This window comes from Lissotriton vulgaris, chromosome 11 (assembly GCF_964263255.1).
Source record: "Lissotriton vulgaris chromosome 11, aLisVul1.2, whole genome shotgun sequence".
NCBI lineage: Eukaryota > Metazoa > Chordata > Amphibia > Caudata > Salamandridae > Lissotriton > Lissotriton vulgaris.
In genome coordinates this window covers 348,580,307-348,600,161 of record NC_141699.1, presented here as the reverse complement: position 1 = coordinate 348,600,161, position 19,855 = coordinate 348,580,307, and the positions used below count along the sequence as shown (strand labels likewise).

Genomic DNA, 19,855 nt, shown 5'->3' with positions numbered 1-19,855 from the left:
GCCCGGGGGGAGGCGGCCATTGGCCCCTCCCACAGGGAGGCGGCACCCACTACGGATGGGTCGCCTAGGTGGAGACGGCCATAGGCCCCTCCCAGGGGGGAGACGGCTAGATGCCCCTCCTACGAATTTCCCGGGGGCCGGATATCCGCTCCGGCGGAAGAGAGTGTGGGGAAGGGGGGGGAGTCCATGCTGTCCTTCCTACAGATACCTCACACGGGAACTCGGACGACCTTTAAGATGGCGTCGAGTGAAAGGGGGCCCCCACGACAAGGGAAGTTACAGTTGGCAACGAGGGTAAAGTCCTCTGTGCATGCGCCACTCACACCGTGAGGGCGGGAGTTTGGTAGTAGGGATCTGACACTGGTTAAGACCTTGCCGTTCGCCCTTAATGCTAGGATGTACAATTTTAATTTAGAATGTATGCATTTTCAGGATGCTAGACTCGGCTAGGAAACCTTTGTATTAGAGATCTGTTAAGGTTAGCCAAAGAACATGTCTTCATCAAAATGTAATGAAAGTAAAATTGTACATAATTCATGAAACGTTTTAATTTAATGTTTTAAATTTTGTTTCATATTTTAATAAATACGGCCGGGGGGGTAACTCCCCCCCGCCTTCCAAAAGCTCAAACTTGTGTCTGTCTCCTCCCATTGGGGAATTGGTGTTGGGAGGGGGTGGCGGGCATCCCGGCCATATGGAAAGGGAAGACCACTCGGTCCCCCCGAACGTATGGATGGGTGCCCCGATCCCTCCGGGAAACCATTTTGGGCGGGGGGCGTGGTTTGGCTGGTATGCCCAAAGCGGTGTAGCCGGAGCACGCCCTTTGCGCCCAGAAGGGGTTGTCCTAGACACCCGCCCAGAAGACCGCGCCCAGTGGGCGTACCTGAGGAGGGTCCCCGCCCTCCCGCAGACGGATAAATAGAGCGAGAATCCAAAGAAGCATCCTTTTGTTCCAGTGCTCTGAAGGTTGCACCACCCGTTGCTCGTGAGCCCTCAACGGGTCAAGCGGCAATTTTGACCCACCCTCCAGCCCCTTCTTGCAATGCTTGTTTGAATAAAGTAGTTGGTGATGATATCCGATTGTATTAAAGAGACGCAGTCACGTTTTTTCAGCATATATGCCTTGGATTGAATAAATGTGTATAGGCCTTTTTCTCCTTTGTAGAAAAGTAAAAGGGTGTATCGCATAACGAAATTGTCTTGTGCTTTAGGACTTTTTTCCCTTTGTAGAAATGAAAAGTTGATGGATTGTCAAGCTGTTCCAGATTAGGCGAATGTTTTCTTTCCTTAGTAGGTAAAGCAACTGTCTTATTTATTTTTTGGTCGGGCGGTAAGGTCATGATTGGTGAGCAGTAATTTCAAGGTCCCTAGGGGGGGCGCCACCCAGAATGGATGGGAGCGCCCGGGGGAGGCGGCCATTGGCCCCTCCCACAGAGAGGCGGCACCCACTACGGATGGGTTCGCTTAGGGGGAGACGGCCATAGGGCCCTCCCAGGGGGGAGACGGCTAGATGCCCCTCCTACGAATTTCCCGGGGGCCGGATATCCGCTCCGGCGGAAGAGAGTGTGGGGAAGGGGGGGAGTCCACGCTGTCCTTCCTACAGATACCTCACTCGGACGACCTTTAAGATGGCGTTGAGTGAAAGGGGGCCCCCACGACAAGGGAAGTTACAGTTGGCAACGAGGGTAAAGTCCTCTGCGCATGCGCCACTCACACCGTGAGGGCGGGAGTTTGGTAGTAGGGATCTGACACCGGTTAAGACCTTGCCGTTGGCCCTTAATGCTAGGATGTACAATTTTAATTTAGAATGTATGCATTTTCAGGATGCTAGACTCGGCTAGGAAACCTTTGTATTAGAGATCTGTTAAGGTTAGCCAAAGAACATGTCTTCATCAAAATGTAATGAAAGTAAAATTGTACATAATTCATGAAACGTTTTAATTTAATGTTTTAAATTTTGTTTCATATTTTAATAAATACGGCCGGGGGGGTAACTCCCCCCCGCCTTCCAAAAGCTCAAACCTGTGTCTGTCTCCTCCCATTGGGGAATTGGTGTTGGGAGGGGGTGGCGGGCATCCCGGCCATATAGCCTTGTCGCAGCATTTTGTGGTAGCTGGAGTCTGCTAGTTACACAATTGTTGACTACCAAATGCAGGATGTTGTAGTAATCTAGTTGGGATAAGATAACTACCTGAATAATGGTTTAAGCCCTCTCAGGAGCCTGAAGCATGAGTTGCTACTGATTTGACCTGTGCTTCGACAGTTAGGGTGCTATACACCCAGGTTTCTATACAGGTCTTGGGTATGTCTGCAGTGTCCCAGGGAGGGAAGCCTCCAATGGTCACACCAAAATAGGAACATTTCTGTTTTGCTTGTGTTCAAACACAAGCAATTAGCATTTATCCACTCTGCTGCAACAGCGATTATTCCCCTTTGTATATTGGCCAGGTTAGAGATATGAGTGTCAGAAAAAGAGAGTATGAGCTGAGTGTTGTCTGCATATGACACAAGTGCAAGCCCAGAGGATTTGATGACCTGAGCCAATGGTTGGATATAAATATTAAACAAAGTAGGGCTCAGAGACAAGCCTTGGGGAACACCATGTCACAGAGCATGAGATTGGGAGCTGTAGGGGATGGTGGAGACGACCTAAAAGGATCGCTCAGATAAAAAATAGGCAAACCAGGACAGCGCAAACCCGCCTATGCCAATATCCTGTAAACGCTGAAGCATGATTTTGTGAGGCACCAGCTTAAGTTAAGCAAAATCAAGGCTTAGGATCGCCATCATATAGGATGTGCCCTTACCGGGGGCGCATTGGACGAGCGCAGCGGGCGCGACGAATGCGCGCCGAAGGCGCGCTTATGGCAAGCTCGTCTGCGCTCGTCCGCGCCGAGACCGGGCCTAGGGCAATCCCCCCTGCTCGACCTCTCCCGTTTCACGAGGCACATAGATACAGTAGAGAAACACTTATGCTGCTAAACCCACTGGCAGGCAGAGCTAACTGCCCACGCCTAGTCCCCCACACTGCATCTGAGGTCAAGAGCCCCTGTCCCAACTGCCTAGGGCGCCTGCCTCATATTAATCCCCTCCCACTTGAATCACAATTGAACCCTGATCAGACCTCAGGCTATAGGGATATCCCGCCAACACACGCCGATTCAAAACAGACCATTAAGGGAGAATTAGTCAGTGGACTATTAAACGTCAGATCCCTCCCGAAACAGGCCACTGAAATACAGCTATTGGTTGAGTCCAACAATCTGGACATTTTATTTTTGACCGAGACATGGATGGCCGCGGGAATGGAACTAGAGCTAGGACAGGCCTGCCCGGCAGGATACAAGATCATTCATAAGCCTAGGACCATAGGACGAGGAGGAGGTACAGGGATCATTTTTAAAGAGGAGCTAAATATTGCAACTTTAGATGTCGACACGGTCTCATGCGCTGAAATCCTCGGGATATCGATCAGACATGACTCAGGCCACTGCCTCACGGGCCTAATCTGCTATAGGACACCTGGGCATATTAACGCAACACAACAGCAGGAATTGATTGCTGTTATCAACAACATGTCAATCTCACATAGCAAACTGCTGGTACTAGGAGATTTTAATCTATGGGATAATGACCAACTACACACAGCCTTTCACAATATCACCCAATCCTGGGAAAATTTAGGGCTGAAACAGTGGATAACTACCCCACACATAAACAAGTAAATATACTGGATCTAATACTTGCTGCAGAGGATCTCATCACAATGAGAACAACGCTACCGGTAGGTTGGTCAGACCATCACCTCCTACTATTCAATATTCACACCTTGATTAACACAGGACCGACAAATACGCAGACCAGGTCCTTTATCGGCCGTGACTGGAAAGGCCTGCTAAAAAGGAAAGAGAAAGGAAAGTTCAATTTCCGTTAAGTTGGGAATTCGTTTAACCCAGAGAACGACATCACCACAAACTATCTCTCTTTATGTAAAGAAGTAACTGAGAAACTCGACGATACTGTACCCCTGAAAGTAATTAGAAAAAGAGGAAGACCCTCCGCGCCCTGGTATACGGATAACCTGAAGGAACTGAAAAGTGCCTGTAAAAATGCGGCAAGGATCTGGAGAAAAAATTACTCGGAGACACTGATATGGAGGCAAACTATTGTACGGTATAAAAAAGAAATCATCGCAGCTAAAGCAAACCACTTCGCCGACCTAATACTCAACAGCTCTAATAAGTCCCGCAACACTTTCAGGATAATCAGAGAGATATCCAATCCTGAGTGTGCTAATAGTCAAATCAAGCCCTCACAAGAACTATGCGATGATCTAGCATCTTTCTTTCAGGAAAAAATTACTAAAATTATTGAGGGAATGAAGGGTGCTTCCATCCCTTCAGGGCAGGATAACAGTAACCCCGAGAACAGGGAGAAGAGCGAAGGCAATGCAAGACGACCCAACCCAAAGGCTACTCTAGAAAATTTTGAGATCCTTACAGAACAAGATTTCACAAGAACTGCTCTTAATACAACATCAGGATCCCCTCTGGACCCTTTGCCCCACAAAATAGTAAAGGAGTTCGGGGATGACCTTTTCCCAGTATTGCGACAGCTTTGCAATCAATCTCTCAAAACTGGCACCGTACCAAAAGATTGGAAACTGGCGGTTGTCACCCCCCTACTAAAAAAAACCAATTTAGACCCGAACTGCCAAAAAAACTACCGACCTATATCGCTCCTGCCATACCCTATAAAGATCATAGAGCGGTGGGTCAGCAGATCCCTTGCCCTCTTCCTGGAAACCAACAACATCCTGGAAGAGGAGCAATTCGGTTTCAGACCAGCTCACGGAACCGAGTCAGCTCTGCTGACAGTTCTGGATGACCTACGAATGAGGGCGGACAGGGGGGAGTCAGCAATTTTAATTCTGCTGGACCTGTCCGCCACATTTGATATGGTGAGCCATGACATCCTGCTGACAAGACTGAAGAACATTGGAGTCGGGGGAGTGGCGCTCGACTGGTTTCACTCCTACCTGAAGGACAGATGGCAGGCAGTAGCCATCCCCCCATACCAGTCAGAATTTGTTAAAGTCCCACACGGAGTCCCACAGGGGTCCGCAATTAGTCCGATACTTTTTAATATATATATGCAACCCCTGTTGGGCATTATCAAGGCTCACGGCATTAGCGTGATCAACTATGCGGATGACACGCAGCTGATGATTTCTCTAGATGGTGCTCAGGCTGACTCACTCGAGACTTTCCACTCCTGTATGGCAGAAATGACACTCTGGCTAAACCAGAATTCACTACAATTCAATAGTGATAAGATGGAAATAATGCACTGCGCAGTAGGCAGAATTACCAGAAGTCTACCCACCGACTTCTGGCCCTTGGACTCGGGGGAGTCATTAACCCCAGTGAAATCAGTGAGGAACCTCGGAGTCAGTTTTAACGACAGTCTGAGTCTAGAGACCAATGTTAATAAGCAGGTGAGTAGCTGCTTTGCTTTAATGCGAGGACTGCGAAAGCTGCTACCCCTCTTACCAACACAGGTCAGAGCCACCATAGTCAGGAGCACCATTCTAAGCCGCCTGGATTACTGTAATGCTCTGCTTCTGGAATCCCCTGCCTATTTGATTTCCAGAGTGCAAAGCATCCAGGCGGCAGCAGCAAAACTGGCACTCTCCCGAGAGCGAAGATCCTCCACTACCCTCGCTCTGGCCGACCTACACTGGCTACCTATACATCAAAGGATCTGCTTTAAATCCCTCTGCATTGTCTTTAGGGCAGTACACAGGCTGGGCCCCCGACCACTTCAAAACAAATTTAAATGGTATAAACCCACTCGGTCCCTCCGATCTTCATCCTCCAATCTTATAAGCATACCCAGGATTAAGAAAGCCACTTATGGTGGCAGAGCCTTCAGCATAGCCGCAGCCCATCTGTGGAATAAACTGCCCATCGACATCAGGAAAACAGACGAACTGATGGCCTTCCGAAAAAAGGTGAAAACATGGCTCTTCCCTAAAACTTAATTTCACCAGAATTTTAATGCTATCCTTTCCTCCTCTGATGCACAGTGTTGTTTCAGCAATATGTACACAGCGCCAGGATGCCCGTAGTGTTGTTGAGCGCTTTACAAATGCTATAAATAAATAAATAAATAAATAAATAAATAAATAAATAAATAAATAAATCGTCCAGGGTGCTACGGAGTTGCTGAGTGACAGCAAGAAGTGCGTATTCCATACTATGGGCCGGCCTCAAGCCATTTTGCAGACGTCAAGAAACTAAGTTAGAATGGAACTGACATGTCTCTCTGTTACCTTCGCAAGAAAAGGAAATAGGGAGATGGGGCAAAAACTTTGGGCCCTGTAAAGATCATCCCTATATAGGTCATTGTTAAAATGAACTTAGGCTTTCATCTTTGACTTCCCCTATTGATTTCTTGGTACTGGAGTTGGCTCCTGGGCATTGTCCCCATTGGCTTCAAAATCAGCACCGAAGAAGTGTCTAGTGAACAGTAGACAGTACCCTAGCCTGTTTTAACTTTTCCATAGGTACTAGTGACGATGCTTGTGGAAGCATGGTGCCTTGAGCTTTCAGAGCAACAAAGCCCGCAGGATGGGCCCCAATTTGTACCCCTTCAATGTGGAGTAGCTATGAGCATTGCAGAGTTGTCCAAAAAGATCCAACATTGCTAGCCAAAAGGCCTCAGCATAGGCTGGATCCGCCAAAACCCTGTGAAGGTCAAGTCTCATCATTTTAGCCACCAGGGGTTCAACGGACTTCGAGGAATTGTGTGGCATCAGCGATTGGCATTGAGACTCCACTCGGTCCCGGGAACAGGGTAGCCACCTTGAGGCAGAAAGCATCTTCTTCATATGATGTTTTTGTAGAAATAAGTCTTAGGAGAATGTTTCATGTAAATGGGCTTACCTTTAGAAGAGGTAGTCCTCTTGGTAGTCTCTTTCTAGGGCTAAGACAAAAATAAATTGTCGACCTGCGACTTGATGTCTTTTGGGCGTATTAAGGTGCAAGAGTCGCAGGCCACTGCAGCACACCCTTGAAAGGATGAAAGGCAGAGGCCCTCTGAGGAGACAGTTGACCTAATCACTGTTAAAAGCGGAAAAAATTCTTGGTAGGACACAAAGGGAAAGAGTGCATTGATAAGTCACAGAAAAGAAGGAACTAATGTCTGAGGGCTGGTTGGATCCTAATAAACTGCCCCAGCAGGGGCAGAATTGTGGTTGGAGCAGTGTGGAACCAACTGGAGGCACTGGTGAATCTCTGCTTGGGAGATACATTTCTGGGCAAGGTCAGAAATGTGCAGGAAGATGGACCAATCAGAAACAAGCATACTCCTCAAAGTTGTTGACGCTGTCACAGCAAAAGTAAATACTGACATATGCTGGAACTAATAAAGGAAGCGCCGGTGCAAATAACATGGAAAGTACATTATATTACTGCATTTGTCACTGCTTGTCCTCCAATTAAGGCTTTCTGGTACTAACTGCTTCCGACAAGTAGCAACATTTCAAGTTATTTATGTAAAGTGTAATCTTTAACTGTTTACAGAAGATGAAGTTGATTCTACTGAGCCTGCAGGGGGTTTAGCAGAAGTTCCAAAGGCTTGGAACTTGTCCTAGAAGAGGAATGTCAATTGATTCTTCTTCTCTTAAATGTACACACTTTTTAGACAGCACGTACCCGGCATTGAATGCACAACATTACCAAAAGCCTGAGATGCTGTGCATTGGCAGTCAGATTTGGGCAATCATATACCCATGCCGACCTTTCAAGTGAGGTTGGTCTATTGCATGCCAGTGTTGAAGTGTAAGGTGTGGACAATGGATCCCCAAAGAGTGGGGACACTCTTAATCTTATGGAGAGTAAAAGTCAACCTGTTCTTACCTGCTCACAGAGCGATCGGAATCCGTTTTCTTCCAGTCGATCTAGCTCATAGGTTTCCCCTAGCAAGGGATTAAATGGTTTTGCTGTCCGATGAATGGTGGTGGAGTAGGAGGACACAGAGAAGGCCGCCACGTAGCACATCTGCTCAGTCGCACTCTCCAGCCTGGCGGCTTTGTCCAGCAGCTCGTGGTACTCCAGGTCCTCGGTCAGCCTCTGCAGCATGGACAGGGGCTCGTTGAAATTGATCTAAGTGTCAAACAAAGGAAAGTATAGGACATCATCAGATGTACGGTTTTCTTTATAAATCATTGACATTTGATGGAAAAGTTCACACTTTAATTTACATACTGTTTGGACAGAAGGCTATTCTACTAGAATATCATGTTTTAAATATAGTCCTACAAAACAGTTGTGGCGAGAACATCGATTCTGTCTTCATGAACATCTTCAGGGGGTTACTGCATCTAATGCAGTGTTTGGGGTCTACCTGTAAGTACGACGTTGCAATCCAGTAAGAGCTCACCCCATGACAGCAATGACCTTGCAAAGACCCCATCAGAAGGACCCATCCTGTTAATAAAAAATGTAACCCTAAAAAGTAATATAGTTCCACCGAAAACTTCCCAAAGTGCTGATAGTTAGCACTACACATGTTCTATGCCCTTCCTTGCTCTATGCCAACACCTGGAAACTGCTTAATTTGTGCCAGTGTTTGCCACTGTTCAGCCCTGCGACTTATTCTTTTAAAGCCGGCACATTTTTTATGACAGCCTGCCACATGATGGTGCTGTCTCTCTATTTTTTTATTTTTAAAGCACGTATGTGGAGTATTTAACAAATCAATACACTTTAAAAATACATAAATATCAATGCATTCAGGCCATTCTTGCAGATTTGGCTTTCATGGAATAGACAACACAGTCAAATTTGTAGCAGTGTGATGGCTAGTCGGTGATAGTGGTACTGACATTGGGAGGTGCACGTTGCAGTGGCCTCCTGAGAAATATTTTGGGTCTTGGCAGTCATTTCTTGATAAACGAATTCCTGCCTGGGACTCTCTATAATTATTGCTTACAGGGTGAATTGCCATAAATCTGTCACTGTAACAGGACATGTGAAATAGGCATAGCATGAATACATACTCGATGTGTGGGGAAGCATGTAAACATTTTACTTTCTGCGCTACAAGTCAAGTACACATTCATGCAATGGCCATTTTCATTCGCCCATGGTACTATCAAGACAATGTATGCATATTGATGGCACTGAGAAAACTCACAAGGCAAATATATGCTTTTCGTCCTGAGACAGTGTGTGAACGTATGGCGATCCTTTACATACAGTGGTCTTAGCAATGAGTAACAGTAGTCTCCAAAGTGACCCGCACCAGTCCCAGCTCAGATGTTCTGAGCACCTTCCATGTCCCCCCTCCCCTTCAGTGAAGGGTCGCCTGGTACAAGGAGAAACCCGGCAGCGTAAAGGAAATTATGTATTGATTGCTCCTGCTGCCAGATAAACTCGCATGCTCTTGCCAATTCTGAGCCCATAAATACTGTTAACTGTATTAATGGTTTCTTACAAATGTTCTATTTGAGCTGGAGCTTTCAGCTGCATAATTGGCAATGTTTTGCCATGTCTAGAGAAATGTCTGCCAGTGTTGTTTGCAGGTCTTTCCTGGATGTCAATATGAAACATCAATGCCATTTACAAAAGGATCAGAATGGCTGCCTGCTCCATTGGCAGAATTTACAACATTAAAGGTCAGTAAGGAAGGCCTGTCGGACAGGTTTGAAAACAAACCTCTTGAGGACCAACTATTCAGGGTCATGAGAAGAGAACTGGGCAATCTTGAAAAAAAAGCGGAGGAAAATATATATATATATATATAAAAAAAAATATATATATACATATATATATATATATATATATACACACACACACACACACATATACATATATACACACACACATATATATACACACACACATATATATACACACACACTTCTATATACACACACATATATACATACACACACACATATATATACACACACACATATATATACACATATACATATATATAATATATATACACACACACACACACATATATACACACACACACACACATATATATATATACACACACATATACATATATATATATATACACACACACATCATCTCATCCTTCTAAATGTTCTCCATTGCAGAATTTGTTGCATTTATGATCCACTAATATCGCTCTCTACCCACACCTTTAGGGGATACAGATTCAGAGCTTGTTAAAGGGTAAAGTTCAATCGCTTCCCTCTTCTTGCTCTGTTGTTGCTCAGTTGTTGCTCAGTTGTTTTGTTGTTAGTATTTTGATTCCATGAAGCCGAGAGCCTGCAAACCCTCTACACTGATGGGTTATTGCGTCTAAACCAATGTGTCACCCTTCCATTGATCTGTTCATGTTTTTACATTCTATAAAGGTCTGGATGATATTCTTTTGAAAAACGTTGTACAAAAAGGTCTTTACTAATTCTAACATGGGCTACTGTTTTTGTTTACTTTAATTATCAGTTGGGGCCCGTAAGGCGGTTGTAGAACACTTTTCTACATCTGCAGAAGTAGATTTTCAGGCCACACTATTGTTTCCACTTTCGGTGGATGGTATTTGGTTTCCAACTGACTATTACATTGAAATCAATGAAAGCTTGACTAGCACCTTAAAGATTAAACTGTGTGTCTCTTAATACGAAAGCTATGTATGAATCACAGCAGCAAGCACGTGAACCTGATGAGCTAGCAATGATACTTGGATGATGGTGCACAACATTTTCTTTCACACTGCTCAGCAGCAGGCATGTGAACATTCCAGGGTTTTTTAATGATGATGTAAACTTGTGATAAGCAGGTTCCACACATGTATTTGCAGCAAGGGCGTTTACCTCCCTTAATATGTTACTAGAAGGGGAGAGACCTGCTTCATACAAACCAGTTGCTGCAATGGGCACTTTAACCCTTTGAGCTAGTATTCTACAGATGCATTTATGTACCAACTTTTTACTGCTTTCTGAGGACAGCCGACACGTCTCACGTTTGATTCTTGTTGTGATAGCACAGCCTATTATGCTTCTAGGATCGATAAATGTGTTTTTTTCATTTGGATAATAATTTTTTTAAAATACCATTTACTCTTACACTCAACTGTGTTACCATGTCAAAGACAAAGTAATGCCAGTGTGTGACTCACATATAAATATTTGTATTATGATTGGATTGTTTTGGCCCATTTGCCTGGCTCTTGATCCAACGTTATCAAATCCTGTTTTCCTGCCCTGGTCAACTGTGACACTGTATCGCTGATCAGATATCTAACAAACCTAGCTAGCCTCGGACGTAATATTTTAAGTCACATTGTGATGCCAAAAGATTAGGTTTTTTTTATATTGCCAGCTGGGATGCTTTTGTTCTTCGCATAATGCAGCACCACTGATGCTGCCCATTCAATGCATGGATTATCCGTTAGTGAAGCTTAGTAAATTTCTCCTCACTGCAGAAAGGCTAATTCACTGCCACATTCAGTGTGTGGACTGGGGTCTGGAGTGGAGTTGACTCGAAAGCAGTTCAGGGTGTGGGGAGGACGGACCTGTGCAGGGTCCAACGAAGATGAAAGGTGAAGCAGCACAGGTTTAAAGATGCAGCACAGGAGAGAAGCAGAGAGCAGCAGCGAGGAGCAGAGAGATGCAGGATGCCAAGAAGGCTCAAAGGGCAGACACTAGGATGCTGAAAAGAATAGCACAGGGTCTAAAAGGAATAGAGAACACGGCCAGGCCAAGGACGGTGGAGGGGAGAGAACACTGCATTGTCAGCACAGGGTAAAAAAGGGAGATAGGGGACAATGCCTGGCCTAAGGCAGTGGAGGGGCAATACCATTGAAGGGTTCCAAGGGTTGGGAGAGCAGCTGAAAATGGGGTCAGAGAACAGCGTATTGTAAAGGAGCAGAACGTTTAAATGGCAGGTGTTTGAAAACTTACCATGTGTGATCATGAAGGGCCTTTGTATCTCTACTTTGAGCTCAGGGTCATACATTTAAACCTTGGTGTGGCCATCCAGTCTTTCATCTTTCTGAGGTTTCTAAAATTAGTGCCATTGAGTTGGAGAACAACATTTTTTATGTGGTGTCAAGACCCTCTCTGGTGAATGTGCTTTACAACATACATGGTCTGGTAAGGACACAGAAATGTATTTTAATCTTTTGTTTTTGAATTTCATTGCAATATAACTGTCATTATTCCCTCTGTCCTTCTTTGACCCAGTACCTTTTATACCTGTATCCATTCCCCTGACCTCCTTTCTTTCTTTACCATATTTTTCGTTTTCTTTTTCTATTCCTCAGCACTTCCAGCCATGCCTCCTTTCGCCTTTCCATTATTGGTTCCTTACATCCTCATTCATTCCCCAGCTTTCCTCCCATGGTGCATTCGTTCCTTCTTTTATTTTTTCCTGTTTCTTCTTTTATCCCTTCTTTCATTTCTGATTTTCATATACTCAACCGTTCCGTCTGCTTTTCTTCTTTCTCTTCATCCATCACACATCGTTCACAACCTTTCTCCCTCTATCTCTTCATTTCTACCTTTCCCATTCTTTTCTTAGTTCCACCTTTTTTCATCCATTACTTAATTTCCTCACTCAAGTACCCCCCTTCCTGGCTTAATTTGTTGCTGCCTTCTTTGATGTACCCCTTCCTTCATCACTTCCTTTCTTTTAAACAGAACAGTACAAGCACATTTTCTTTACCTTGCAAAGTTGCCTCAAGTCCTCAAATGACTTTTCCAAAAACTCTATTTTGAGACATACACATATTCTCTAACATGAGTTCACTTCTGAGTTGTTGTTCATATGTTATATTATGTTATGTTATATTGTGCACTTATCAACCGAGAGGGTATTCAGATGCTTGGGCAGGTGTGTAGGTGTAAGGTCCCTGAGGTGCTTACACAAAGATCTAGGTCTTCAGCTTCTTGCAGAACTCAAGAAGTGAGGAGGTGGCTCTGATGTGTTGAGGCTTGTGGATTTGGGTGGAGTCATTAAAGGTGGGTGGAGCCAGTGGAGGTAGTAGGTTAAGCCGGGGAGGCGGGTGTGGCCTCCTAAAAAATTAGAGCACCTGCACTTAATATTTTACAAATTAAGCACTGAGTGATTCGAACCTGCAGAAGGCAGACTTCATCGGAGGTGTCATCTCACATCATTTCTTAAACACTTTGTTTCTTTAACCTGAATGTTTTTGCTAATAAACATTCGGAGTGTGGATTTAGCGAAATGAATACTTCACGTGCGTGGGCTTAGAGCAGGATTTCAGCAAACTACTCTCACATCCCCTGAACAACACATTTCTCTTTTATTTATTGCCAAAGATTCATTATCACTGTTGTATTTTTAAAATTTGAACAGTTTCTGACAATGTTGCCAGATGGTGTGTGTCTGCAGAAAACTATCTTAATTAACATATATGGCACTTGAGTGTGTGTGGGAGGTGGAAGAACTCATTTTAGGTTTTTGTCACTATACTAATTAAAGCAACACCAGTTGTCAGCTGTCTTGCAGGATCTGTCCATGTAAATGAATCACATATGACTTGTGTTTCCACCACAACCAGTGTTTGAAGCGGGGCTAGAAGGCTCAGCTGTTTGATACAAGGAAAGATCTCTTCCGCTCTAGGTTGGCGAATGTCATTGATTACATCAAAGTGATATAGCGGATTTCCTGATCTGCACAAATCCAGCCCCCGATGATGACTGTTTGAGCATTACCTCCAATCAATGCCTGCTCTGTGTCTGCAGGGATGTTAACGCTATCTAAAAGGTTTGCAGTTGGTTTCAAAGCCCAGCCATTTTTCTTCTCAGTAAGTATTACCACATTGAATTAGGGTTTACCCCATCAGAGAAGAGGGCACAATGAAAGCAACTCTTTAAGCTAATCTTTGGTCAGTGTTGTCCAACTTCAGAGGGTCATTCACCCAGTAGTGTAGTTAGAGCAGGGGGCATGATGGGGAAGGTGGTGGTCTTTCGTCTTTGGCTCGCTAAAGACCATGACAAACGGGGAGCTGGGAGGTAACAGATGATAACGAGCGGGGGAGGAGGGACTTAGTGACGCCGACGAGGCAGAATAAAGAAAAAACAAAACCTACCGTGCTCTCGACTCCGCCCCCAAAAAAGTGACGCCCGGGATGAACTGCCCCTGCTACGCCACTGCATTCAGTGACTCCCGCCAGATAACTTTTACCTGATAAACAATTGATTGTAAGCTGGTAAAAACATGTCTCAGACTTGGGATTTCATTGCTTATTGTTTTTAAGTGCTTCTCAGATCACCATATCAATACCTGCTCTTCTAATTAACCCCGATTTTATATTTTTTTAGATTGTTGGCTAAAATGGATTGTGCTCCTTGGATGTCCAAGCCTGTCTGTTATGTTTTTCTAGGTCGAGCCTGAACAGTACATGCTTGCTCTGCGAAACATGCTGTATTCGAGTATGTACTTGAAGTCCTGCCCACTCTCCGCCCATATTTTTCATTGGCTTGTGTCATTGTCCTTCGTAAATGCTTGCTTCTGATTCATTGATAGGCTTGTTAGTCCCTCCTTAGTACCACCTTGTCTTCATTTGTAACCTTCCATGAGGTCTTGCCCTTTTACTTCTTTTGTTACACGGTATGTTTACTTAGTCTGTGAGCACTATTTTCTTTAATGAGTTTCTAGTATCGCAGGCACACTGTGCTTTCCTACAACATTCAGTGCACTATGCTTGCTTTCACTTTCAAAGCAGCCGGGACAATCGTGGCCACTTCTTTGCATTGAAACAGGTCTCACATTTACGAGAGTTTGAGCTATTGGCATTATAAATGACCTTAGCCATTCAGTGCGTTCACTTTAATGTCAGCCACACCCCTGTCTTTAGACAAGCCGCGTCTAAACAAAGCTGGCGGCCGCTATTAAAGTGAAAAAGCGGCATAGGGCACTTTTACAAAAACATAAAAGCATTTGTTTGTCAAAATTGCATTTGCAATGCAATAGGTCTCGCTTTTGTGAGAATTTAAGCTATTGGCATTGCCATTTACAATGCCAATAGCTCAAATTCTCGTATATGCGAGATCTATTGCATTGTAAATGCTTGCTTTTTTTAATCTGATCCTGCTATGGCCATTAACAATATTTACAATGAGGCTAGTTTTAGTGGATGTTTAAGAGTATCTGAACCTCGTGTTTAAAGATCAACAGTGAGTGACCTTTAACCCTGAGTCAAAATGTAATATGACTCGGTGTGATAACATACTAGCATGTAATGGTTTTGCAGCTTGAAGATGCTCTGACTTCACTTGCTGTACCATGTGCCATCTAGTGGTTGGGTCTGGAAACTGGTAGCTGGATAAAAGGTTTGTCTTTGAGTGTCGACTACAGGTAGAGTTGAGGAGACTTCCTGTGATGTCAAGAGTAAGCGACAATGCCCCAGTGCGCAGTCTCTATTTTCAGATTCTTTTTACCTTTCTCATGCTTTCATACAAATGCAGTTATATCATAAATATATTTTGCTTTGCATGGACTCTCCTCGTTACCTGGGTAGGTGGGAGGCTCACATGTGGATGTAGAAGAGCTTCAATCTGTTGAACTATTGTTACAGGTCTAGATTCACATTTAAAAGCGGTATTAATTACTAATAGAGAAGGTGTGAGAGGTGTAGGTAAATGCAAACAATTGTTCACAAACATTTTGTCTCACCTTATGGCTCTCTTCTAGACAGTAGGTCTATGCCGTAACCTGTAGTAAAAGTGTGTACTGTAGACCCTATGGTTGCCATGCAAATGTCATGAAATGAGACATTACCTACAAACATTACAAAACACTCTTTTACGCCGTCGGATGCACTCTCAGATTTTTATGTACGTTTTTTTCCTGCTAATAAATGACATAGTTGAATAGTCTGGACTAATAATCTTGCTCTGGTTCCTTTGGAAAACGACATCCCCCTTATTTTTATAGCATTTGCAACAAACAATTGCACACTTTTCCTGGTTGCGTTGCTTCTAGTAAATAATACATGACTGCCATTCTAGCATCCAATGTGTGTAAGTGCTTTTCCCACATGCTTTGCTTTTGGAAAAAAAACAGGTATTTGTAGAGATTTGTTAATGTGAATCAATAAGAATATCTTTGCTATGAAGTGAGGGTTAGTTCTCATAATATTGTCTTAATGTATTTATAAGAATGGCCTTTGAATAATTAGTACTGAATTTCGCAAACTCTGTAGAGGGATCCGACTACGGTAAGGAAGGCAGTTTTTAATGTGAGAAGTTTTAGGGTAGCTCTGCCTTGGATTAGATTGTGCTGCGAGAACTAAATTAAAGATTCCATGTTGGAAGTGGTATTTTGTTAGGTGGTTGCCCTTCTTTGCTCCTTATAGAAATAATTTGAATTTTGGAGTTCTGGAACGCCTATTCAGCGAGAAGATGTATTAAAAGCAACATAATTTGTCTTGTTTTGCTATATACTTTACTATTACACTACATAATAAACCATTTTCCACTTTGTTGCATAGAACTGGTGACTGGCCAGTTTTCGCGTCTCCTATATGACTGCCATACATTGTTATGGCAAGTTCAGGAGACAGAATTCTAAGCCTCATGAGCCATGCTACCAGGCTGAGGAAGGCCGGATCTCAATGACAAAACCTTTCCTGTAGTGGTGTTAATAGGCACTGCTCAGTTTGGGGTCTTTATTATTTGACTCCATGACATTGCTAGAAGATGTGAATAGTATGTTTGTCATGCCCATTGAGGAGCAATGTGAATCACTGTAATTTACAATTGCCTTCATTTGTTGAGGACACTCGTAATGATTGGTATCTGTGAAAAACCGTAATCAAATGCTGCATAGCAATTCATCAACAATACATTCTACCTTGAGTGAAGCCATGCAGTAGCGGCCGGCATGGCTCTCGGGTAGGGGGGAGTGGGGGGCGTTCGTGCGGTCGGGAGGGGTGTCAATAATAAAACAAAATAAAAAATGTAAACCTACCTTTCTGCCGGCCCGGGTCCCGCACCTTCAAAGCTCCTGCTCTCCTGTCTCCGACAGGAACAGGAAGCAGGCAGCCTCCCTCTCCAAAGCCAATCACAACGTTCCCATGTTGTGATTGGTCCGGACTCTGCCCAGCCAGGGGCTGTAGGGGATGGCATGTTGCAGCCTACATGGAGAAGTGCAGCGTGTGCATGGCTGATTGGGCGGTTCGAGAGGGCCAACCAAACAGTCTTTGTGTAATAAGGAGTGGACAAACCCGGGCAGCTCCGCCCACCTGCCGGCCCCCAATGCAAAAATAAACATAAAATGGTAATAACCAGAAGTTATTACCATTTTATGTTTTGGCTTTCTCGCACAAAGCTAAACCAAAGGGGATGATGGACGGAGTGTTGAACATTGCAAGCACTCACCCCCAGTCAACTGATCTGTGTTTAATCCATCATCATTTTTTAGCTCACTCCACCACCCCAGTTCAGACATGGCCATATGCAAATCAGTCTGACCCTGTGCCTCATGAGAACAGTCCATCCCGAACTGCCAAGCCATGTCTTCCCTGAACTGGAAACAAGCATCCTTGTACTGGTTTCTGGCTAATCAGGAGAAGTGTGGCTCACGGTGTAGAGCAGACAGACCCGGAAGCTGAGGTCAGACCCTGGACCAGGGTTCAATTCCCGACGCGGCAGGGTCTTGAGCTCAAATGTCCACGGACTCGATAATTCTCGCTTCGGTGCCTGCTCTAATCATGGGTTCTCACTCTGCAACTCTGGGCATTAAGCTTGCTTAATCTCCACAACGCCCCCCCTGCGGCGGGATGCCTGGCTTTCACCTTGGGGATGCCCTGTAGGGGCTATCTCACAGGGAAAAGCCAGGACGGGTTCCTAAGGCAAGCGCCGGGAAACCTCCGGGTAGCTGTGCGCTCAATAAATGTAATAATAATAATAATAATAATAATCAGCCGTCATCAGCTAGGCTAGCTTGAATCCAGTGGCAAAGTGAGCAAGGGACCCACGTCTGGGCATACCCTGCCAACTGAGGGCGAACAAAGCAAAACCAAAGGAGAAGATGGACGGAGTGTTGAACATTGCAAGCCCCCCCCCCCCCCCAGTTAACTGATCTGGGTTTAATCCATCATCATTCTTTAGCTCACTCCGCCACCCCAGTTCAGACATGGCCATCTGTAAATCAGTCTGACCTTTTGCCTCAAGGGAACAGCCCAGCTTGAACTGCCAAGCCATGTCTTCCCTGGACAGGAAACGAGCATCCTGGGACTGGTTTCTGGCTAATCAGCCATCATCAGGCAGGCTAGCTTAAATCCAATGGCAAAGTGAGCTAGGGACCCACGTCCGGGCATAGCCTGCCATCTTGGGGCAAACAAAGCAAAACCAAGGGGGATGATGGACGGAGTAGTGAACATTGCAAGCTCTCACCCCTGTCAACTGTTCTGGGTTTATTCCATCATCATTCTTTAGCAAGAAAGCAATGGGGCGAAGCCCCTCCGCCCTAGTGGAGGAGCGGCCCCAGGAGCTGTGGATACCTGGGTGCAAAGTTGTGGCATTTTGTGTTTTGTCTTTCGGCACACAGGTCTATTCTTGGAATTCACCATGTTTTGAAAATCATGTCCACTACCTCTAGGTTTAGTGGGACAATGTCTCTTGTCTGCATTGTTTTTCTTCCTCTGTTTTCTTCTCCGGGTAAATGCACTGCAACTAGTGCTATGTTGATGTTGGTATCCAACAGCCATATTTCTTGTGCTAATATTTATACCTGACATGATTTTCTTCCTCCCCGTTTATGGATGTAAAACACTGCAGTAGCTTTGTCCATTTGTACTTAAATAGTCATTCATTCTATTTCTGAATGAAAGGCATCAAACTCTTTCCTATTTTTAATCAAGTCTGCAACCTTGGCTTCGAGTTGTTGCTCTCTCTTTTTTGCGTTGAAAGCTTTTTCTTTAGCTTTGACGTCATGGGCAGACTCAATCTTCTTTTTATGAATGGAAAGAGTATCCTTCTCCTTGACCTTTATCTGATCACGATCCCTTTCCGAGGTCGAGACAGAGTCTGAAGGCTTGTCTGGACCGGTGTTTTTTTCTTTCGCCCCAGAGGAATTCTTTTTCTTTTCATCTCCTTTGTCTTCAGAGTGTTTTTCTTACACTACACCGTCAAGTCAGCTTTCTTCCACACTGAATCTAAGGATCCTGACCGCTCCAAGAGGCTTTCCCTCAAGGCATTGTAGGCCGAGTTGTTTTTGAACATACAGATAATTCTTTTGGCACACACTGGTGCTCAAATTTCAACGTCTGAACCATCTTGATCTCCCTAAGCTTCAGTCTCTGTGACTACATCTGAATCTTCCCCTGACATAAGTCACAGATCCATAAGTGCAGTATCCTTGGCTTGCACTAAGCATAATGTGCCCACCTTTGCCTGTCTTCTGGTTGAAAGGTTAGAAGGCTGCACAAGCCTGAAACTTTTCATATTTATAATCTTTGAATATGTATAAATTACACAACTTACGTGAGTCTTTCCTGGCTAACCTGAAGTGGCACTTGTGGCAAAATCTAAAGAGTGTATTTTCCATTACCCCCCTCTTAATATTATGAATCTACCCAGGGATATAATATTTGGTACTGTGTAATTATGCTTGATGTCATAGGGAGTCACCCCTCCTCTGGTTGACGCACTGTGTAATTATGCTTGATGTCATAGGGAGTAACCCCTCCTCCGGTTGACGCACTGTGTAATTATGCTTGATGTCATAGGGAGTCACCCCTCCTCCGGTTGACGCCCCAAAAGAAATGCTCATACCTTAAAAATCATTTTTGGACCCAACCACTAGATGCTGGAATAATACATAGCATGTGAATAAAC

General features: G+C 44.5%; 1 protein-coding gene across 6 annotated transcripts in view; it reads right to left on the bottom strand.

Moving 5' to 3' along the window:
• Positions 1 to 19,855, bottom strand: part of OSBP2 (oxysterol binding protein 2) — a 1,786,946-nt gene that overhangs the window by 179,738 nt on the left and 1,587,353 nt on the right. For all 6 annotated transcript variants that reach the window (XM_086943307.1, XM_086943309.1, XM_086943310.1 and 3 more), the window contains one exon: positions 7,923 to 8,168. In XM_086943307.1, coding sequence (XP_086799433.1) covers positions 7,923 to 8,168 — 246 coding nt within the window. The remainder of the gene's footprint in view (positions 1 to 7,922; positions 8,169 to 19,855) is intronic.